The sequence below is a fragment of the Tenrec ecaudatus genome, chromosome 16 (assembly GCF_050624435.1).
Source record: "Tenrec ecaudatus isolate mTenEca1 chromosome 16, mTenEca1.hap1, whole genome shotgun sequence".
NCBI lineage: Eukaryota > Metazoa > Chordata > Mammalia > Afrosoricida > Tenrecidae > Tenrec > Tenrec ecaudatus.
In genome coordinates, this window is record NC_134545.1 from 31,049,487 (window position 1) to 31,068,981 (window position 19,495).

Consider the following 19,495-nt stretch of genomic DNA (forward strand, 5'->3'; position numbering starts at 1 on the left):
GCTCTGCCCACTCCCTTTAGATTTGACCTGGGCAGGTGGGATGCTAGATACGCCCGTTGGAGTCACCCAGCTCTGCTGGCGTCTGCAACTGAGTCTCTGTAGGGACAGAGTTTGGAAAGTGTCCCTGACTTTATCTAGAAGGCCTCTGTAGTCCTCACAGTCAGAGTGAGTTGAGGTTCACACCCCCACCCCTGAGATTGAGGAAGCAGAGCTACCTCGTCCTCTGTGTCGCATCTCTGCATTATGCCGATGCACCACCAGTACACCTTCGACACAGTCAAACCAAACCCACCACCAACTAGTCCATTCTGGCTTATCGTGACCTTCTGTATGTCCCCAAGGGTGTCCGTCTTTACAGGAGCAGGCAGCTTCCTCTTTCTCCCTCTGAGTGGCTGGTGCTTTTGAACCACCAGACTTATGGTGAGCCTAACCAACTCCATAATTGCTGATTGAAGTCAGGAAGGGAGGGAGAAGGAAAACAAGACAATCTGTCATGCTCACCCTCTGTTCAGTATCATAGATCCCCAAAACCCAGCACACGGATGAAATAGCTCTGCCCAGGATAGCAAGTTCAATGTTCAGAAATCATTTTTTTTTTTTAGGGGACATCACATGGATGCCCAGCCCCAAGTCTAGTTTGTGGTTTTCTAGGAATGTTTTAGAGCGAGCCCTGGTACACTGTAGAGTGAGCCCTGGTGGAGCTGTAAAGGTCAGGCTGCTAACTGCAAGGCCAGCAGTTCAAATCTCCCAGCTGCTCTTTGGGAGAAAGATGAGACTGTCTGCTCTCGTAAAGATGGACAGTGTCCAAAGCCATTTCTAGGATGGCTCTGAGTCAGAATTGACTCAATGGGAGTGGGTTTGGGTGAGTTGGAAGACTATTTTGCTGTGTCTCACTGCTGTGGTGGGGAAATTGTGGTGTCTAGACCCCCAGTGGGTGCCCCTTCCCCCACCTTCTTCTCAGACCACTGGGCTCCGAGAAAGGAGCCCTGATGTTGCAATGAGTTCAGAATTAGGCTGTGAACCACAAGTTTGGCTGTTCAAACTCACGAGCACCACGTGGGGAGGAATTCTCAGAAACCCGCAGAAGCAGTTGTGCCCCTTCCAAGAGGGTTGCCACGAGTTGATATTGACTCCACGGCAATGGGGTTGTTTTCTTCCCAATGTGGAAAATGCTACTTTTTCCTTGAGAAAGGGGACTGGTGGGTTTTTGGCTGTTTCTAGAAGGATTTTCTTGGCGATTATTATTTTTGTTTTCCCCTCCTCAAGTCATTTAGGATATCTGAGGTCATTCAAGGAGGCAGCATGGGATACTAGATTAAGCTGAGTGCTGCTAACTACAAGGTCAGTGGTTCGAACCCACCATCTGCTCCCAGGGAGAAAGAGGAGGCTGCCTGTTTCCGTAAAGACTGACAGCCTTGAAAAGGAGCAGTTCAGGAGTTAGACTGGATTCAGGGCAGTGGCGTGGGCAAGTTGTTCAATAGAGGATCAGCGTCAAAAGAGGAAGGCTCTCAACAAGAGATGGAGCGACAGTGGCTGCAACAGTGGGCTCAAACACAAGAACAGTTGTGAGACTGGTGCACGGCTGTTGTTTCCGTCCGCCCCACAGAGGGTGCTGTGAGTCGGAGCGGATTCAATGGCCCCTAACAGCGATAACAACATGTCATTAAAATGAGCATTTGAGTAAGAATAAAGGAGGCAGGAAGTAATCTTGGACTGGGTTTATAAATAATCTGGGATTGACTTGTAAGGTCAAGTCCTTTCTGTTGTATTGGTTTTCTGTCCACCTGGACCAGGATGCTTTTCTCTGTTGTCATGGAAACAAGCCTAGGCTAGGGCTGTTGGGGCTGTGTGACTCAGGTTGAAGCCTCTGGGATCCCTTCTTTCTGAACAGGAGGTATGTGACCAGCCTGCTGCCTGAGCACTGGCTGCTGGCCAGTGAGCAGGACACACATGCTATGCCCATGGGGCTCAGAGTCGAGTGGGGGAGACTGGTGGATAAACTGAGTCATGGCTCTGAGAGGTGTTTGGCCATGGGGGAAATCCAAGCAGTGAGATGGTCAAGAAGGGGCTGCTCTGGGCAAGGGGGAACCAGGGAAGGCTGCACACCCGGTCAGGACGTGGTAGAATACTATCCTTGCCACAGGGAACCCACCCAAACACCTACCCCACTGCCATCGAGTCCATTCCAATGGGACAGAGTAGGCCTGCTCTGAGACACTAGGTTTTTAGGGGAGCAGGCAGATGAAGCCGTGGAGTACTCCTATTCAGCCTGCAAAGCTGCACTCAAATATCCCTTTCCCAGGGGCCAAAACGGAAGGCCAAGTCCACTGCTATTGGGCTGATGCCAACTCTATAGAACCGGGTACAACTGCCTCCCTCCATAGGTTTCTGAGGCTGTGTTTATGGGAGTAGAAAGCCCTGTCTTTGTCCCCAGGAACTACTGGTAGTTTCAAACTGCTGACCTTGTGGATCCCAGCCCAGCATGTATCAGATGTAAACATGTATGCAAAGAGAGCAAGCATGGGTGCTCAATCAATGACTGTCTTCCAGTTGTTTTCCTTGCCTCACCCTCCCCTTCTGTTGGTTGAATTTTTAATCTGCTCCCTTTGTTCTCACGGCATGTTCTTTGTTACCCAGCCCTCACCACGTGTGCTGCGATTGTTGGTGTGCTTGTCGTCTCCGGACACTGGAGCGTGCGCTTGTTTGTATCTGATTGGGGCGGGGGGGGGGGCAAGGCGGGGGAGTAGGTGGGTAGCTGTTATATGAAGGAGCTTCCAAAAGTTCATGGCAAAGGGAAAAATGAAAAGAGAAAGGAACTTTTCCATGGACTTTTCAAAGCCTCTCTGGAACGCGCCCTAAGGTTGAGGTGCTCTATTGGGACTCTCACCCACCTACCCACCCCAAATGCCTGAGCATCCGATACAAGCTCTCTGGGGACTCTCGATCCCCTTGGGGCCAGCACAAAGCTCACCTCCACAGCCCAGAGAGTGTTTGTTGAGTGGCTGAATGACCGACCCTCTCTGATTCCCATCACTCACACCCTTGTCTGGAAACACCACTCCTGTGCCTGTGGGTCAAACTCCTCATTCCCACACTCAAAACACGCTGATTTTCAAGTGCTATTTTGTGGGGCGGAGTTTTCTTATATAAGAGAGTGGCAGTTTCTTTCGTGTTGCCCAGAGCTGTGCCAGGGACTTTCTGGAGAAAACAGCTGAGTTTGCAGAAAGAAATCCGCACGGAGAGCAGGTTTGCTCTGCCCCAGATTTCAGGGAACCAGGCCTTTTAGAGCCACATCCCCAGGCCTGTGGGCCTGGGGGGAGGGAGCACACCAGCACCTGACTCTCAGTGGCTTCTGCACCCCTCTTCATCCCCTTGGGCTGCGTGGTCCCTTAGGCTGTTTGCTGCTTTCTCTCCGGTTTCATCTTGGTTGACAGGGTGTGTTCGGTTTGTGGTCAGAGGCCTGAGACTACCTTCTCGCTGCCTCAAGTTTTCCCATAGTAAAATGGGCATGGCAATGGTGGCTTGGATGGCATTTCATTGCTGGGAGGATCAGATGCTGTAGAATGAGTAATCCTGAGAACAGTCCCAGACACATAGTCTGTGCTCAGTCAGTATTGCCTGTGATGATGATAGGGAGCCCTGGTGGTACAGTGGTTACATATTGGGTTGCCAACCACAGGGTCAGCAGTTCAAAACCACTAGCTGCTCCATGGGAGAAAGATGAGGCTGTCTATTTCCATAAAGAGTAAGTAGTATGTGTGTTTTCATTGTTGATTTTTCTTTTGATTCCAGATCCAGTGTGGCTCAGCACAAGTCCCAAGCAATCCCCTGCTTGCTGAAGCATTTGATTTTGTTTTACAATCTACATGTGGGACTCATCAATATCTTTCTACTATGCTCTATAGGGTCACTATGAGTGGGAATCAGTTTGATGGCAGTGAGTGATAAGGTGATAAGGAACCTGTGTGAAGCTGGGTTGACTAGGGAATCTAATCCAGTGACACTCATCCATGTGTAAGAAAGCTTTGTATCAAGAAGTAATTATAAATCAAGAAAACCTTCCAGCACAGTCCAACTCAAGCCCTTAAGTCTAGTACTAGTCCATAAGTTCCTCATCAGACTCACGCAGCCACATGCAATGATGCAGACTGCAGGGAGCTCACAGGTTGGTGAGCGTGCAGTGGTGTGGATCGAGGTCAGTGGAAAACATGGTAGGGCTCCAGCAATTCTCCAGATCAGCAAGTAGGGAAGTCAAGGCCAAGAGAAAAGGGGAGGTTCCCTGGGTCCTCCTTATGAGAAGGCCACACCCACAAAGAGGCATTGACTTGATTGACAGGTTGAATACGACCCCTACAGTTTCATATATCTTCAAGTTGACATAAAGCTATGTAATGACCACAGAGCCATCGTGGAACCCTTGTGTGCTGCTCAGTAATTGTTGGACTATTAACTGCAAGCTTGGCTGCTCCCAAAGAGATCTTATGCCTTGGCAACCCCACATAGGGTCTTCATAAGTCATAATGGACTCAGTGGCAGTGGGTTTGATTTTTGCTTTTTATGATGATGATGAGGAGGAGACAGAGGTGGAGGAGGAAGGAGTCTGGGGCTGACAAGGTCAGGTTTTTTTCTTTGTAAAATAATTTTATTGGGAGTTCTTACAGATATAACAATCCGTAATTCAGTTAGATCAAGCATAATTGTACAATCACTGCCCCCATCAGTTTCAGATTCTTCTTGAACTCTTTGACTCCTCATTACCCCATCCTTCCCCCATCCTATCCCCCAGGAGCCCTTAATCTAAATCTATATCCATATCCATATCTATATCTACATCTATATATCCCCAATCCTTACACCATCCAATGTATCCATTTACCCATGCACCTACAATTCCTTCAAGTGGGGTTATACAGTCATCATTGATATCAATTCCTCCTTTCTCCCCTTCCCCACCCCTCTCTACCCATACCCGCAGGGAATCATTACTTCTATTACTGTTTCTGAAGGGGATTTTCTATCTTGGATTTCATACATCGAATGATCTTAATTATACTAATGAACGTATGCAGGTCTAACAAGACTAATGGGGTAAAACTAAGACCATAATAGTAACAGGAGGAAATATTAAAGAACTAGAGGTTATGCTTTGTCATTGCTGCACTATACCCTAGCTATATCATGGCTCCCAGGTAGCCCTTCTGCGAGAGACTGTCCAAGTGTCGTACAGGTGGATTTTGGTTCTCCACTGTCTGAGCTCCTTCATGTCAATTTGATTGCTTGTTTGTGAACTTCTGATACCTATTCGTGTCGACACCTCAAGATCACACAGGCTGGTGTGCTTCTTCCATATGGGCTTTGTTGCTTCCCCGCTAGATGGCTGCTTGTTCACTTCAAGCCTTTAAGGACAAGGTCAGTTTTGATTGTCGTGGTTGTTCGCAGTTGTTGCTCAACCCTGAACTTATTACAACCCTGTACATCACAGAACAGAGCAGCCCATAGGCCCTTCCCAACTGTCCCTTTTATGGACCCAGCTGACCAGGTCTTTCTTTATGTGGAGCCTCTGGGCAAATGAGAAGTCCCAACATTTAAATCAGTGCTGTATTTTAGAAGTTACAGTGAAGGCACACAGGTGTCCATTTATGTTACATAAAGACAGGCTCATGATTGTGGAGAGGAAGCCTAATGGTGCTGGAGTGAAGCGCTTGATGGCAAACTGAAAGGTGGGCAGTCAGAAGGCACCAGCTGTTCTGTGGGCCAGGGCCATGGCTGGTGGTTTCCATCAAGGTGATGGCCATAGGAACTAATCGCAGGCCAGGACTATGCTGCTCTTTGGGGTTGCTATCCATTAGAATCCACTCCTTGACAAAAGTGTGTGTGTGTTTTAATTGTTGAATTTTCCTTTGAGTTCCAGCTCCAGTGTGACTTTGCCTAGCCCCCAAGCAAGCCCCTGTTTGTTCGAACATTAGATTCAGTTCACTAATTTTTTATAGCTCTGTTTATGAGTTACTACCATAGGGTTGCTGCAATTCAGAACTAACTTGACAGTAGTGGGTGGGCATCTTTGGTTTCTATGTATGTGACTGTGATAAGCATCCTTGTAATGAAATCTTTGTATACATCCCTTTTCAGTTCTGAATGTGAATTACGGGGTGTGGAACTGGGTCAAAGGCAGGCTCATCTCCTATATTGTACTATGACAATTTTTTCACATATACAAGATGACCCAAAGGACTCCAAGGAACCCTGGTGGCATAGTAATTATGTGTTGGGCTGCTAATCTCAAGGTCAGCAGTTCGAAAACACTTGCTACTCCCCAGGAGAAAGAGGAGGCTTTCTACTCCCATAAATTGTTACAGTCCTGGAAAGCCACAGCGGCAGTTCTACTCTATCCTATAGGGTCACTAAAGTTGGAATCAACTCAATGGTGGTGAATGTAAAGGGAGACTCCACATATGTGTGGTACCCCCTCACCAAAAAAAAAACACAAAATGGAAAAATGTTGGGCGGATTGGAGCTTTCGTAAGTAGTACACTTCTTTCCAGCTAAGCGAGCATTGAGCAACTCGCTCTGAGTTAGGGCAGACAGTGGTGTCGCCTGGGAAGGTGCTCTCTGGTCACAGTGAATATTTTTTTTTTTGTAAAAGCTGTGGAAAAGGTGCTATGGGAAAACTCCAATGTATAAGTTGTTCTCTCATTTCAAAAAAGGTGAAATGTCAATTGATGACAATCCTCGTTCTGGACACCTGTCAACTTCCCGAACAGATAAAAATGTTGTCTTGTAGTGCATTTGGAGTCCGTTCCACCAGGGCAGACTGTTCATCACGCTTTCTATTTAGAGGTTCTGAAATGAGCATAACAGGGGGTGACACGAAAGGCCTGATTTGTGGCAGACAGCGGACTGTTTTTGCCACCATGACAATGCACCTGCTCTCGCAGCCATCTCAGTGCACCAGTTTTTGGCAAAAACCAGCAGGTCTCTCTTGCCCATTGTACCTTACTCACATGATCTTGCTATGACTTCCTTTTGTTTCCCTGAATGAAGAGGGACACAAAAGGAGAGCGATTTGAAGAGGTGAAGAACAAAACGAGGGAGGTGCTGTCAGTCTTCCAAACAGATGAGTCTGAAAAATGTTTCCAAGAATGAAATCGCAGAGTTGACAAATATATTAAGTGTAATGGAGAATACATTGAAGGTGATAAGGTCGTTTTGTAAAAAATTTAAGTACAAAGCTTTGGGGGTAAAATCCAGTGTCTTGGGGGTACCCTCTCTAATAGTCACTGTTTTGCTATATTTGCTTTATAAGCAAATATTTTGAGAATGATGAGGGCAGTGAATGTACAAATGTGCTTGACACAATGGATGGATGGATTGTGCTAAGAGTTGTCCGAGCCCCCAATGAAATGATTTTTTAAAGATGAACATTTTTTGCCATACTTGCTCTATAGAAACCTAGCCACATCTCCGTTTCATAGAACGTTAAAAAAATGGTTGGATGTATTTGAAAATGAACTGTTGCAGTCATACTGGCGGGGGCCTCACGGGTTACTTAGAGTTACCATCTTGGAGACTCCCGTCTGATAGGGTCACTATGAGCCAGCACGGACTTGACGGCAGTGCACTTGCAGTTGGAGTGTACACCTCAAGGCTAGGCTACCTTGGGACATTACTTGGGACTTTTGGCCTAGGGTGCTATATTCCCTCCCGAAAGAGACCAAATTCCATTTTTTGCGACTAGAAATCGTGGTCTCACCACAGCTTTGTCAGTACCATTTTAAAGGTGTTTTAGTTACTGCTTCTGTTGGACTTTCTCTTTCTCCTAAGAGCTGGGGCGGTGGACGGTTGACTCTGCTACGAGTTGCCTTGTCTGCGTGGCGCTGAGTTGGAGTCTGAGGAGACGGAGCGAGTGCCCTCCTGAATGAACATCCTGCATGACTCCTGCAGCTGCTGGCGCCTCTCCGGGCCGCAGTCTCCTCATTTGCCAAATGGGTTTGTGTGACTGTGAATGCTTAGAAAAACCCGGGCGCTCCTGCTGTTCTCTGTCAACATTACTGTCACAGTCGGCTGCCACCGAGCTGGCCCCTGACTCCTGGCAACCTTATCCGACAAGGAATCAAACACGGCCTGGTCCAGCACCGTGTTTATGCACGATCAGTTGCAGGTCAGACTGTTGTGATCCACAGGATTCTCACTGCCTGATCTTCACTGCCATTCATGGGCGCTCTGTAGGACAGAGTGGAATGGTCCCTTGTGGTTTCCACGGTGGGAATTTTTACCAGAGCAAATCAACAGGGCTTTCCCCCCAGGGACCCCCTTGGTGGGGTCAGCATCAAAAAACTCTCACTACCATTGAAGTCGATTCTGACTCATAGTAAGCCTGGAGCCCAGGGTAGAACTGTCCCTGTGGGTTCCCAAGAGCAGCTGGTAATTTCAAACTGCTGATCTTCTGGTTAGCAGCCCAATGCATTACCCACGACTCCACTGGGGCTTCTTCAGCTTCATCGCAACCTGCACATCACCACTGACAGGTGGGTGCTGGGCAGGGAACTCGTGGATCCCCTCCTGGAAGGTGGGAATGAAACCAGGAAACTACCACTGCTGTCAAACTCTAGAGAGTACCCACCATTCTCTTTCCTCCTGGAGCCAGGGTGATTGCCCCTTGGGCTGCACGGTCAGCAGTTTAAACCTACCAGTTACTCCACAGGACAAAGCTGAGGCTCTCTGACCCCATAAAGATGGACTGTCTTGGAAACCCTCTCCAGAGAGGGTCATTGTGAGTCAGCACTGTGAGTCAGCCTTGGCTCAATGGCAGTGAGTTTTGGTTCGTCTCTTCCTGGGCTGTGAGCATCTTGTTCTTTTTGACAAGCTAACCTTATTATTTATTTCAAAATCATTTTATTGGGGCTTGTACAACTCTTATCATAATCCATGCATACATCAATTGTATAAAGCACATTTGTGCATTCGCTACCCTCATCATTCTCAAAACATTTGCTCTCCATGTAAGCCCCTGGCATCAGCTCCACATTTCTCTCCTCCCTCCCCGCTACCCTTATGAACCCTGTCCGACTTCTCCCTTCACCCACTTTTCTGTTGTCCATCCCCCAGGGAGGAGGGTATATGCAGATCCTTGCAGTCAGCTCCCCACCTCCATCCCACCTTCCATCCACGCTCCCAGCATGGCCACTCCCACCACTGGTCCTGAAGGGATCATTCGTCCCAGATTCCCTGTGTTCCCAGTTCCCATCTGCACCAGTGTACATCTTCCGGTCCAGCTAGACTTGCAAGGCAGAACTGGGATCATGACAGTGGGTAGGGAGGAAGCATTGAGGAACCAGAAGAAAGTTGCATGTTCCATTGCACATGGTACACTGACTGGCTCGTTTCCTCCTGGCGACCCCCTGCAAGGGGATGTCCAGTTGCCCACAGATGGGCCCTGGGTCCCCACTCAACACTCCCTCTCATTCACAATGATATGACTTTTTGTTCTTTGCTACCTCATCCCTTCGACACCTCGTGATCACACAGGCTGGTGTGCTTCTTCCATGTGGGCTTTGTTGCTTCTGAGCTAGATGGCTGCTAGTTTACCTTCAAGTCCTTAAGGTCCCAGACTGCTATATCTTTTGATAGCCGAGCTCCAACAGCTTTCTTCACCATATTGAGCTTCTTGTTCTTAAGCTCTGCTCCCGGGCTCCCCTGAAAAGCTGTGACATGAGCGAGGGAGTGAGGAGATGAATGAGTCACCACAAGTACTTAGAATCCCAGGAAAGGGAGAATCCGTGCCTGCTGCCCTGGCAGGGAGCCTTTAGGTCAAACCTCCCCAGAGTGGCCCTTCAACTAGTGTTTCTGGACAGTAAATATTTATTCAGATCCGGTACATGGCCGGGTGAAATAAGCGAAGCTGGGACTTGGCCAGGCTGACCTATGTCCTGGACGCCATGTTCCAACAGTAAATATTTGTTGAGCTTTCGCTCTGTGCCACGCTCAGTGTTAAACCCCAGGAGAATGGTGGGAGTGACAGGTAGGGTCCATGCCAGGGCGTCTCTGCTTTGTGACGCTGGCAACTGAGTCTTCCTCTCGGGGCGAGTCTGCATTTCTTCATCTATAAAATAAGGAGCCCAGATGGAGTCCAGGGGGAGCTGCTGGGCTGCTGGCTGAGAGGTCGGCAGTTAGAGCCCACCCAGCAGCTCAGCGCAAGCAAGGCTTGGCAGCCTGTCCCTGTAAAGATTGCAGCTAGGAAATCCCAGGGAGGGCTCACATGGGGTCGATGGAAGGGCAAATGAACTCCCCCAACCATATGACAATGTGGAGGCCAGGGTCCCTATTGGAAGGAGAAAGTTTGGGGTGGGGAGGACAAATTCAAGTGCCTTCCCACTCCCCCTGTGGTAGCCACCCCTCTGGAACATCCCCACCCCCAATCTTCAGGGTCTGATGTCATGCACTGGCCTCCTTCCTAACTACTCCAGCTCCATAAGGGTTAAAAACCCAGTGAGCTCATGTGACCAGCTTCAATCAAAACTCCTTCTCAGGGCTTCCCTGGCCAAGCCCTGCCGCTCTGGTTGGGGCAGATGCTGTGCCCTGAGGTTGCCTTGGCAAGCAACCCCCACCCCCCCATCCTTCCCTGGGGGACCGTCAGGGGCTATTTCACCTGGCTGCTGGCTGCGTATTGCTGCCTTCCTGGGAGAAAGAAAGAGAAAGAGGAGAGAAAGGGAGGGAGGGAGGGAGGGAGGGTGGGAGGCGGAGACGGAATGGAAAGAGGACTGAGGAATAGTCCACCAGAGGGAGACAGACTGGCACCCCCAGCCGCTGCCTGTAACCCACCAGCCAGGAGAAGCCCTTGGAGCATCGGAACCTTTCCCAGGCGGTGCCTTCAGCTGGGCCGCCCCCGCCCCCACGCCCAGCCGCACACACGCACGCGCGGGCGCACGTGCAGCCCTGGGTCCTCTCACCTGCAGCGAGGCCACTGGGCCGGGCCACCGCTGGGCGCGTGAAGTCCGCATCAGCCTGGAGGTACGGTGAGCTGTGAGCGAGTTGGGATTGGAGGAAGAGGAAGAAAAAAAAGAAGAATGGGGGCTGAGGCCCCTCCTGCATTCTTGGGCTGTGAACCCCCTGCTAAACTAAGCTAAGCTATGCGGGAGGGGAGGGGGGCGCGATCTGATGTCATCTGGGCCGCCCTACCCGGGGACCTGTGGGCCTCCCCACCAGCCGCTCCCGGAAATGAGCTAGCTGCCGCCAGCCAACAGGTTTGGTGACTGCAGACACCGGAGGACGGGTGGCCCGCGAGGGTCAGATGGGTAGAGGACTTCAAGCGGGCAAGTTGGAGGGTCACCTGGCCTGCAAGAAAGTGGGCTCCGGGGGACCCAGGGCCGCTGCTCAGGGGCCATCACACCCTGGAGTGACTGTGACCATCGGATCCTACTACACCCCTGGTCACGGGTGAGTGTTTGGACCTGGGAGCAGGCCAGCCCAGTGCGTGGAACTTCCAGCCCTGGGGTGCTCCCGGGGCTGACCCTCCTGTTGCTGAGCGAGCCACCAGGTTCCCGGGCTCTGCGCTGCTCTTCTCCCTCCTGCTGAAGACAGGGGCAGGGGCTCCCCCACAGGCACTCCCAGAACTTGCTGGCGTCCCAAGAGGACGGAGAGAGGGCCTGCGGAGTCCTCGCTCTCGCCCCTTCCTCCATGGATTACCTAGAGGACAAACTCACCGGGGCCCAGACCCACATGACTCAGTGGATGGGGACTGTGAGGAGGTCCTTTCAGGAGGCCCTCAACCTAGTGTCCACGACCGTGGCCCACAACCGGACAAGTGGGGAGCCGGCCAGCCGGACCCCTTTCAAGCGCACCTCCTCCTTGCGACACCTGGCTTCCCGCAGCCGGGAGTCCTTCCGGAGGTTTTCTGCCCGCAGCCAGCAAAGGTTCTCTTCCCTGAGGAAGAGGCAGGCCGACTTGGAGGCGCCTGAGAATGTAAGCTTACATTTTTTGAGATATTTCAACAGAATTCCCACTGTTCCCACCCCCTGCCCCCAAGCAGTGCTTCCTTCCTATGGAGGGAAGGGACCCCAGACACAGGGCTCTGACCTCATGCAGGGATTTAATTTGCCTATCAAAGTCTAGTGGCTCCAGGGGGTCAGCCCCCTGACCTGCATTGTCTCCCCTCCTTAAGCTGGGAGAACTCTGCAGGGTGCCTCAACTCTCCCAGGGTCTGTTTTGTTGCCAGTTGGTGTGTGGGGATGTGCAGTCCCTGACGCTCTGCAGCCCTTCCCTATTTTTAGGGGTGATTACTAGTCACCTGTTTCATCGGCTCCCAGGCTGCCCAGTGTCTTGTGTGCACCTGCTACTGAGTTTGGAGGCTGGGTAAAAGCAAGATCGTGTCAGATTTCCCAAGGAAAGTGCCCTGGGATCCAAGGGGTTGTAGCTCTGTCTACCTGCCACCTGGTGACCCTCAGGCTGGTCTTGGTGTGAGTGGGAGGCCTCAGGCAAGTCTTGGGGTTCCACCAAGTCTCACCTGGGCAGGTACCTTAGAATTCAAGGGACCAGGGTGGGCTAGCAGCTCATGATTCAGAACCAGGCCTGGGCCACACTTGGGGATGGGGCAGGATCAATCTGAGGCAGATGAGTGATTATTTCAGCAGCCTGGCCCAGAGAGAGCACCTGCCTGAGGGAGCACATCAAGGGAGTGGTGGAGTCAGGACCAGAACACCATGCTCTGACCCCAGCCAGCCTCTTTCCAGGTCTTCCACTAACTGTAGGGGGTGCATGCCCTGACCTGGGGTGGACTTGGGGGAGGAGGGCCTGGATTTTGCGCAGGGCATTCTATTGTCTGACTGTGTTGACCATCTTCAGACTGTCCCAGGAGGGCTGAAGAACAAAGTGAGAGCCTTGGCCATGGTGGGGACACCCAGTATATTGGGAGAGGGGTGTGTGTCCTGGGCCACGCAGGTCCCTGAGCCAGCCTTCTGCATACCTTGGGTTGCTGGACACTCTTACTTGCTCTCAAGGTACAGGGATGCAGAGTTAAGGCCCAGATTGGCCCAGAGAGGTGCCATGCCCATCCGGCTCACAGCAGTCGAGGTCAGAAACATACCTTGAGGAGTATACGTGGCTAGTTAATAAGCTATCTCCTTCTCACCCCACCTCTGCTCCTTGTGGGTCCTGCATGAATTCTCCAGGCTGGGATCTTTGAGACAGAGCCCTCAGCCCCCATCCCTGGCGGGTGTGACATGGCCCTGGGAGTGAGAGTCTCTCATTCAGTTTTCCCATTCAGTCTCTCTCTGCATCTCTGCCTGCCTCTTTCAGTTTCCCCTCTCAGCACCCCGTGTCTATCTTTGCTGCCTGTTACCTCTGCTTCTTTCACTGTCTCTGTCTTATGGCAGAAGAGCGAAGGGTCTGTTTATGGCCCATGGGAACTGTGTGACTCTGAGCATAGGTGTGAGACTGCTGGCTTCTGTGACCATGTGTGACGTGGCTTCCTGTTTGTTGGATGAATGACTGAATGGGTGGGATGGATGAAGGCAGGGTGAGCAGGACGAGGTCTCTCCTGTACCCAGCTTCCTCTCAGTGCCTAGCACAGTGTCCATCAGGTGGCACACACATCAGGCTTCCAATTCTCTTCCACTCCTGGTGGCACAGTGGGTTAGGTGTTGGACCACTAACCTTCAGTTCTGTAGTTCAAGCCTACCAGTTGCCCTTCTGGGTGACAAAAGATGAGGCTTTCTGCTCCCCCAAAGTGGGATAGTCTTGGAAACCTTATATAGAATCACTATGAAACTCTGGCTACCCATTGGGCTACTAATCACAAGGTCAATAGTTCAAACCCACCAGCTGCTCCAGGGAGAAAAATGAGACTGTTTCTGTCGAGTTACAGTTTTGGAAACCCATAGGGGCAGTTCTCTCTGTCCTATAGGGTTGCTATGAGTTGGAATGAACTTGATGGTAGTGAGTCATTTAAATATTTGTTTTCTGGGAGGAATTTTGAAAAAGCCACAGCAGAAAAAAACAGGCAGAATCTCTGCCTGGTTGGCTGGTGGCATTGTGTGTGTGTGTGTGCATGCGTGTGTGCGCATGATTCTAGTACTGCTCGGTGATTTATCTCAAGCACCAGTTTGGTCTTGATCTCGCCTCAGGCTCTATTTACTCAGAAGCTTGTAGAAGAATCTAGAGCAGCCATGAAGCCCTCTTCAAAGGCATGCCCTGAGATGTCTTTTAAAGCCAGCTTGGAAATCATTTGCTAATGGCCTGCCTGCCTCTGCTGCCAATGAAGAAGGGGGAGTGAAGGCTGGGGGTGGGTGGGCGGGCGGCAGCACAAATGCATTGTGTCTGACCCACAAAGGCAGGAAGAGAGACACATTCTTGTGGCAGCCCATCATGTGCCCGCCCACCCCCCCACCTGAGACAGGAGCCCAAGGCTCCAAGCTGAGCCAACCCAATTAAGTGGGTGCCAGTGAGAGAGGCTGTACAGAAAGCCCATCAATGGGCCCAATGGTGGCACCACTGGGGTGTAGGTGGACAGGCTTGGAGCTGGATGAGTGGCCATGGGCAAGTTGCTTCTGTTAGCCTCTACATCTGCATCTGTGCCATGGGGATTCCACTCGGGCTGGCTGGGCAGTGGCTGGCTGCAGGGGGAGTGCGTGAAATTAGTTACTGAGAACCCTTCCAGGTGTGATGTGCAGGAGTGGTGGTGGTGGTACTTTTTGTGGGCTCTGATTCAGCGAATGCGAGGCCCCCCTGCATAGCTGGCCAGATGGGTGCCTCTGGAACGGGGGGAAGAGCCTGGCTGACCTTTTGTGAGTGCTGGTCCCTGAGTGGTGCCGATGGGTTGTGGGGGAAATGAAAACTCCCAGAGCTGTGCTGAAGAAAGTTATGGCTGTCTGCTCACAAACAGGCCACAGCCTTGCAAACAGCACAAGGCAGTTATCCTCGGCACTTGGGATCCCTGTGAGCGGAATTGTTTTTGTGACTGCATCCCCATGGTCTATAATTTGCGTATTGATTCATCTTTTTATCTGATTGGGGTTTGTGGAGCACCTGGAACCTAGGTATCACAGGGGCTAAAGCACTTGATTTGAACCCACTAAACCGCTCCAAGGGAGAAAGATGAGTTGGTTTGCTTCTAAAGAGATAGACGGCCTTGGCAGGTCTGCTCTGTCCTGCAGTGTCAGAATGGACTCCAGGGTAGTGGGTTGGCCAGCTGGTGCTGGACATGTAGAACAGATCAAACTTCATGCCTTCTAGCGGGGCAGATAATTGGTATATCCGCATGTAAATATTCATGTTTATTTACTAAGAAGGGAGAAAATGGATCTATGGTGGTTCTGCGGGTTGGACTTTGGGTTCCTCCTAACCACAAGGCTGGTGGTTCAAACACTCCAGCCACCCCATGGGTGTGAGATGAGGCTGTCTCCTCCCATAGAGACTGTCAGTCTTGGAAATCCCTGCATAGGTCACTCTGTGTTGGCATTGATACCAGTGGGCTCTGGCGAGTCTGGGCTCTTTAACATCAAACAGTTGCTGGGTATCAGGGTCTTCAGCTTGGCACTATTAACACTGGGTCTTTCTTTATGTCACGAGGAGCATCCTTGACCTCTGTCCACTTGGTGCCAGCAGCACCCCTTTCCCCCAAGTTTTGATGGTCAAAAGTATCTTCTAGGCATTGCCAAGTACCCTGTGGGAAAAAAATCAGCCCCCTTGGAGAACTTCGCTATACATGCTTCGGTTTGGGAGACTACAGAGCCCCTGGGGACATTGTAAAATTGAGTCCACTCAGAGGTACCCTGGAAGAAAGGCCTGGATATCTCCTCTTTGAAAAAACACACCCAGGGTTACCACAGAGCAGAGCTGACTCTGTGGCCACTGGTTAGAGAGAGTGGTGTTGTTGCCAGAGGAGTCTCCCCATGATTCAGGTAGTAGTGCGGAAGAAGAGGAGAGGACCCCGATAAGACCGAGTACCTCCTGTTAAGAAGCTGCTGCTGCTGTCAGATGCCCGTTGAGCTGGTTCTGACTCTGCAGCCGTATGGACACAACAGAAGGAGACACCTCCTGGCCCTGTGCTGGCTTCTTCATTGCCAAGGTTGAGCCCACGGTTGGAACCATGATGTCAACCCATCTCTTCAAGGGCCTTCCTTTTTTCACCACCCCTCTCTGTTACAAAGCACAATGTCCTTCTTCAGAGACTGGTCTCTCCTGACATTTCCAAAGTATAAGAGATGAAGTCTCCCTCTCCTTTCCTCTAAGGAACATTCTGGCCGTACTTCTTCCACAAAAGCTCTGTTGGTTCTTTTTTTTTTTGGGGGGGGAGAGGGAGGGAGTGTTTATAGTTTGTTTCTTAAACATTTTATTAGGGGCTCATACAACTCTTATCACAATCCATACATACATCAACTGTGTAAGGTACATTTGTACTTTCATTGCTCTCATCATTCTCAAAACATTTGCTCTTCACTTAAGCCCTTGGCATCAGGTCCTCTTTTTTTCCCCCCTTCCTTCGCTGCTCCCCCCTCCCTCATGAGCCCTGCTCTGTTGGTTCTTGTGGCAGTTTGTGGTGCTGGCCTTATGGGATCCAGAGGAGCCAGGTCGTAGGTGAATGGTGGGAAGGACAGGGAAGTGGTGGGGTTGGGCCTGCTGTGGGACCCCGCCGCCGGCCACACCAGGGCTCCTGGGTTGGTGCACGGTGGCTGAGCCATGGTTTCAATCCCCAGTTGAAAGCTGAGCTGAGTATTTGTTTCTAAGTCAATTATGGATCAAAATAGATGCTTAAAATAGCAAGGCTCAGTGGCCCACCCCTCCCCCCACCCACGAATGCCACCCCACTCCGGGGGGAGAATGTGAAAGGAAAGAGATGTTGGTGGCATCTTCTGCAGTTCTGGGTCTTTCTGTGCCTTGGCTGCTTTGACAAGTTATCACAGTCCACCGTCTCAAAAACAAACCAAACTCACTGCCATCAAGTCAATTCTGCCTCATAGTGACACTACAGGACAGAGTAGAACTGCCCCTGCGGGTTTCTGAGACTGTAACTCTTTACAGGAGTAGAAAGTCTTGTCTTTCCCCCTTGGAGTAGTTGGTGATTTCGAATTATAGATATTGTGGTTAACAGCCTAATGCTGGTCAAAAACACTAACAAAACCCAACCAAACTCACTGCCATTGAGTCAATCCTAACTCATAGTGACCTTCTAGGACAGAGTAAAGCTTCCCCGTTAGGGTTTCTGAGGGAGCCTGTATTAGTCTAGGTACTTTGGAGAAACAAATTCACGGCAACTCATGTATAGGAGAGAGTTTTATATATAGGTTAAGTGTGCATCAAGAAAACTTCCCAACCCAGTGCTACCTAAACCCACAAGTCCAACATTAACCCATTAACCCATCTGTCCAACACCAATCCACAAAGTCCTCCTCCATCTCACAGAACACACGCAATGACGCCGACTGCAGGAGGAAAGCAGAGTCAGTGAACGTGTAAGCATCTCAGTGGTGGCAGGGGTGTCTACACGGCTGCTCCAGCACCCAGGGCTGCATCGGGATAGGTCCATGTGGTTTCTTGGGGATGTCTTGTAGGAATTCAGTCTTGCGAGTTGAAGCAGGGAACTGCTAAGGCAGCTGCACCCTGGTGCGACCACCACAAAACAAGAGAACTAAGAACTCAAAAGGCGAGGCTCACTGAGCCATTTATCCCTCTGCCCTTCAATTAACCCCACGTGTGTTTATCAGCCAGGTTGGCACAATCAACTGACTCAGAGCCCTGGTGGCATAGTGGTCATATGTTGCGCTGCAAGACTGGGCTTTCTACTCTCACTTGTAAAGAGGTCCAGTCTGGGAAACCCACAGGGGCAGTTGTACCCTGTCCTACAGGATCACGATAGGTTGTCATCAACTGGATGGCAGTGAGTTGGAGTTTTGGTTCTGTTGTTGTTTTTTGTTTTCCTTTTTGGGGGTTTCCAAGATGGTCAGTCTTTAGGGAAACACATAGCCTCAACTTTGTCCTGTGGAGCAGTGAGTGGTTTTGAAGAGCTGCCTTTGCTGTGAGCAGCCCAGCACTGAATCTACTGCATCACCAGGCCTCTTTTTTTCCAATTGTGCAGATTTTTGTTTTCTTTATATATATATATATCTTTTAATTATTTTATTGGGGCTCATATAACTCTCATCACAATCCATCCATCCATCCCTTGTGTCATGCACATTTGTACATTTGTTGCCCTCATCTTTCTCAAAACATTTGCTTTCTATTTGAGCCCTTGGTATCAGCTCCTCATTTCCTCCCTCCCTCTCCACCCCACTCCTTCATGAACCCTTGATAATTTATAAATTATTATTTTGTCCTATCTTACGCTCTCTGATGTCTCCCTTCTCCCACTTTTCTGTTGTCTGTCTCCCAGGGAGGAGGTTTTATGTAGATCCTTGTAATCGGTTCCCCCTTTCTACCCTACCTTCCCTCGACCCTCCTGGTATCGCCACTCTCACCACTGGTTATAAAGGGATCATCTGCCCTGGATTCCCTGGGTTTCCAGTTCTTATTTGTACCAGTGTACATCCTCTGGTCTAGCTGGATTTGTAAGGTAGAATTTGGATCATGATAGTGGGGGGTAGGGGAAGCATTAAAGAGCTAGAGGAAAGTTGTATGTTTCATTGTTGCTATACTCCTCCCCGTGACCCTTCCATAAGAGGATGTCCAGTTGCCTACAGTGGGATTTGGGTCCCCATTCCGCACTCCCCCTCATTCACATGTTATGTTTTTTTTGTTCTTTGATGCCTGATACCTTATCCCTTCAACAGCCAGGGCTCTTTTTTATGGAGGCTAGAGATCTTTGTTCAAGCTATCTGCAGTGAGGATGCCCTGGCATTTGTGGCTTGTGGTTCCAGGCATTTGTGGCTTGTGGTTGCATCCCTCCAGTCTCTGTGGATGTCACCTCCACTCCTCCCTTCTCATTTTTATTAAGGACCCTTGCATCTGGGTCGGGGCCACTCTGCTCCAGTGTGACCTCATGTCCAGCACCTTGCACTACTTCCCTGTGAGCACTTGCTTTGCGCTGTTGTTCTGCATTATAAACTTGCAGTAACCCCATGGGACAAGAGCAGGATGTCAGCAGAAGCAGATCACCAGCTCTGCAGTGGCTGGTAGGTTTGAAGCACCTACTTCTTGGTTAGCAGCCATGCACCCCACGCCGCACTGCCAGGGCTTCTGAATGGATTAAATCTGCAAAGACCCTTTTGCCAAACAAGGGAATAGTCTTAAGTTCCAGGGTTTAGCACCTGGGCATAGGCATATAGTCGGAGGAGGGCACTATTGAATTCACTCCCCTTCTGCACGAGCCTCTTGGCTTCTCCCACTGAGAGCACTGGCCCTCAGCTTCAGTGTCTGGCCTTCAGCCACAGGGCAGGTCATCCGGGCTCTGCCAGGGTATGCTTGGCCCTGCTTCCATCCCCAGGACCTTTGCACTGGCACTTGAAACCCCTCTGCATCTCTCAGCAGAGGTTCTCACCAGCTCAGCCTAAGGTTCCACGTTGGC

The 19,495-nt window shown here is 50.5% G+C and overlaps 1 protein-coding gene across 3 annotated transcripts in view; it reads left to right on the forward strand.

The window, feature by feature from the left end:
• Positions 1-19,495, forward strand: part of KIAA1671 (KIAA1671 ortholog) — a 188,934-nt gene that overhangs the window by 115,141 nt on the left and 54,298 nt on the right. The window contains exon 1 of one of the 3 annotated variants that reach the window (XM_075533729.1): positions 10,758-11,958. The exons of the other annotated variants lie outside the window; for them this stretch is intronic. Coding sequence (XP_075389844.1) covers positions 11,674-11,958 — 285 coding nt within the window. The 5' untranslated portion in view covers positions 10,758-11,673. Of the gene's footprint in view, positions 1-10,757; positions 11,959-19,495 lie in introns of those variants that run through there. 3 annotated transcript variants of the gene reach the window in all.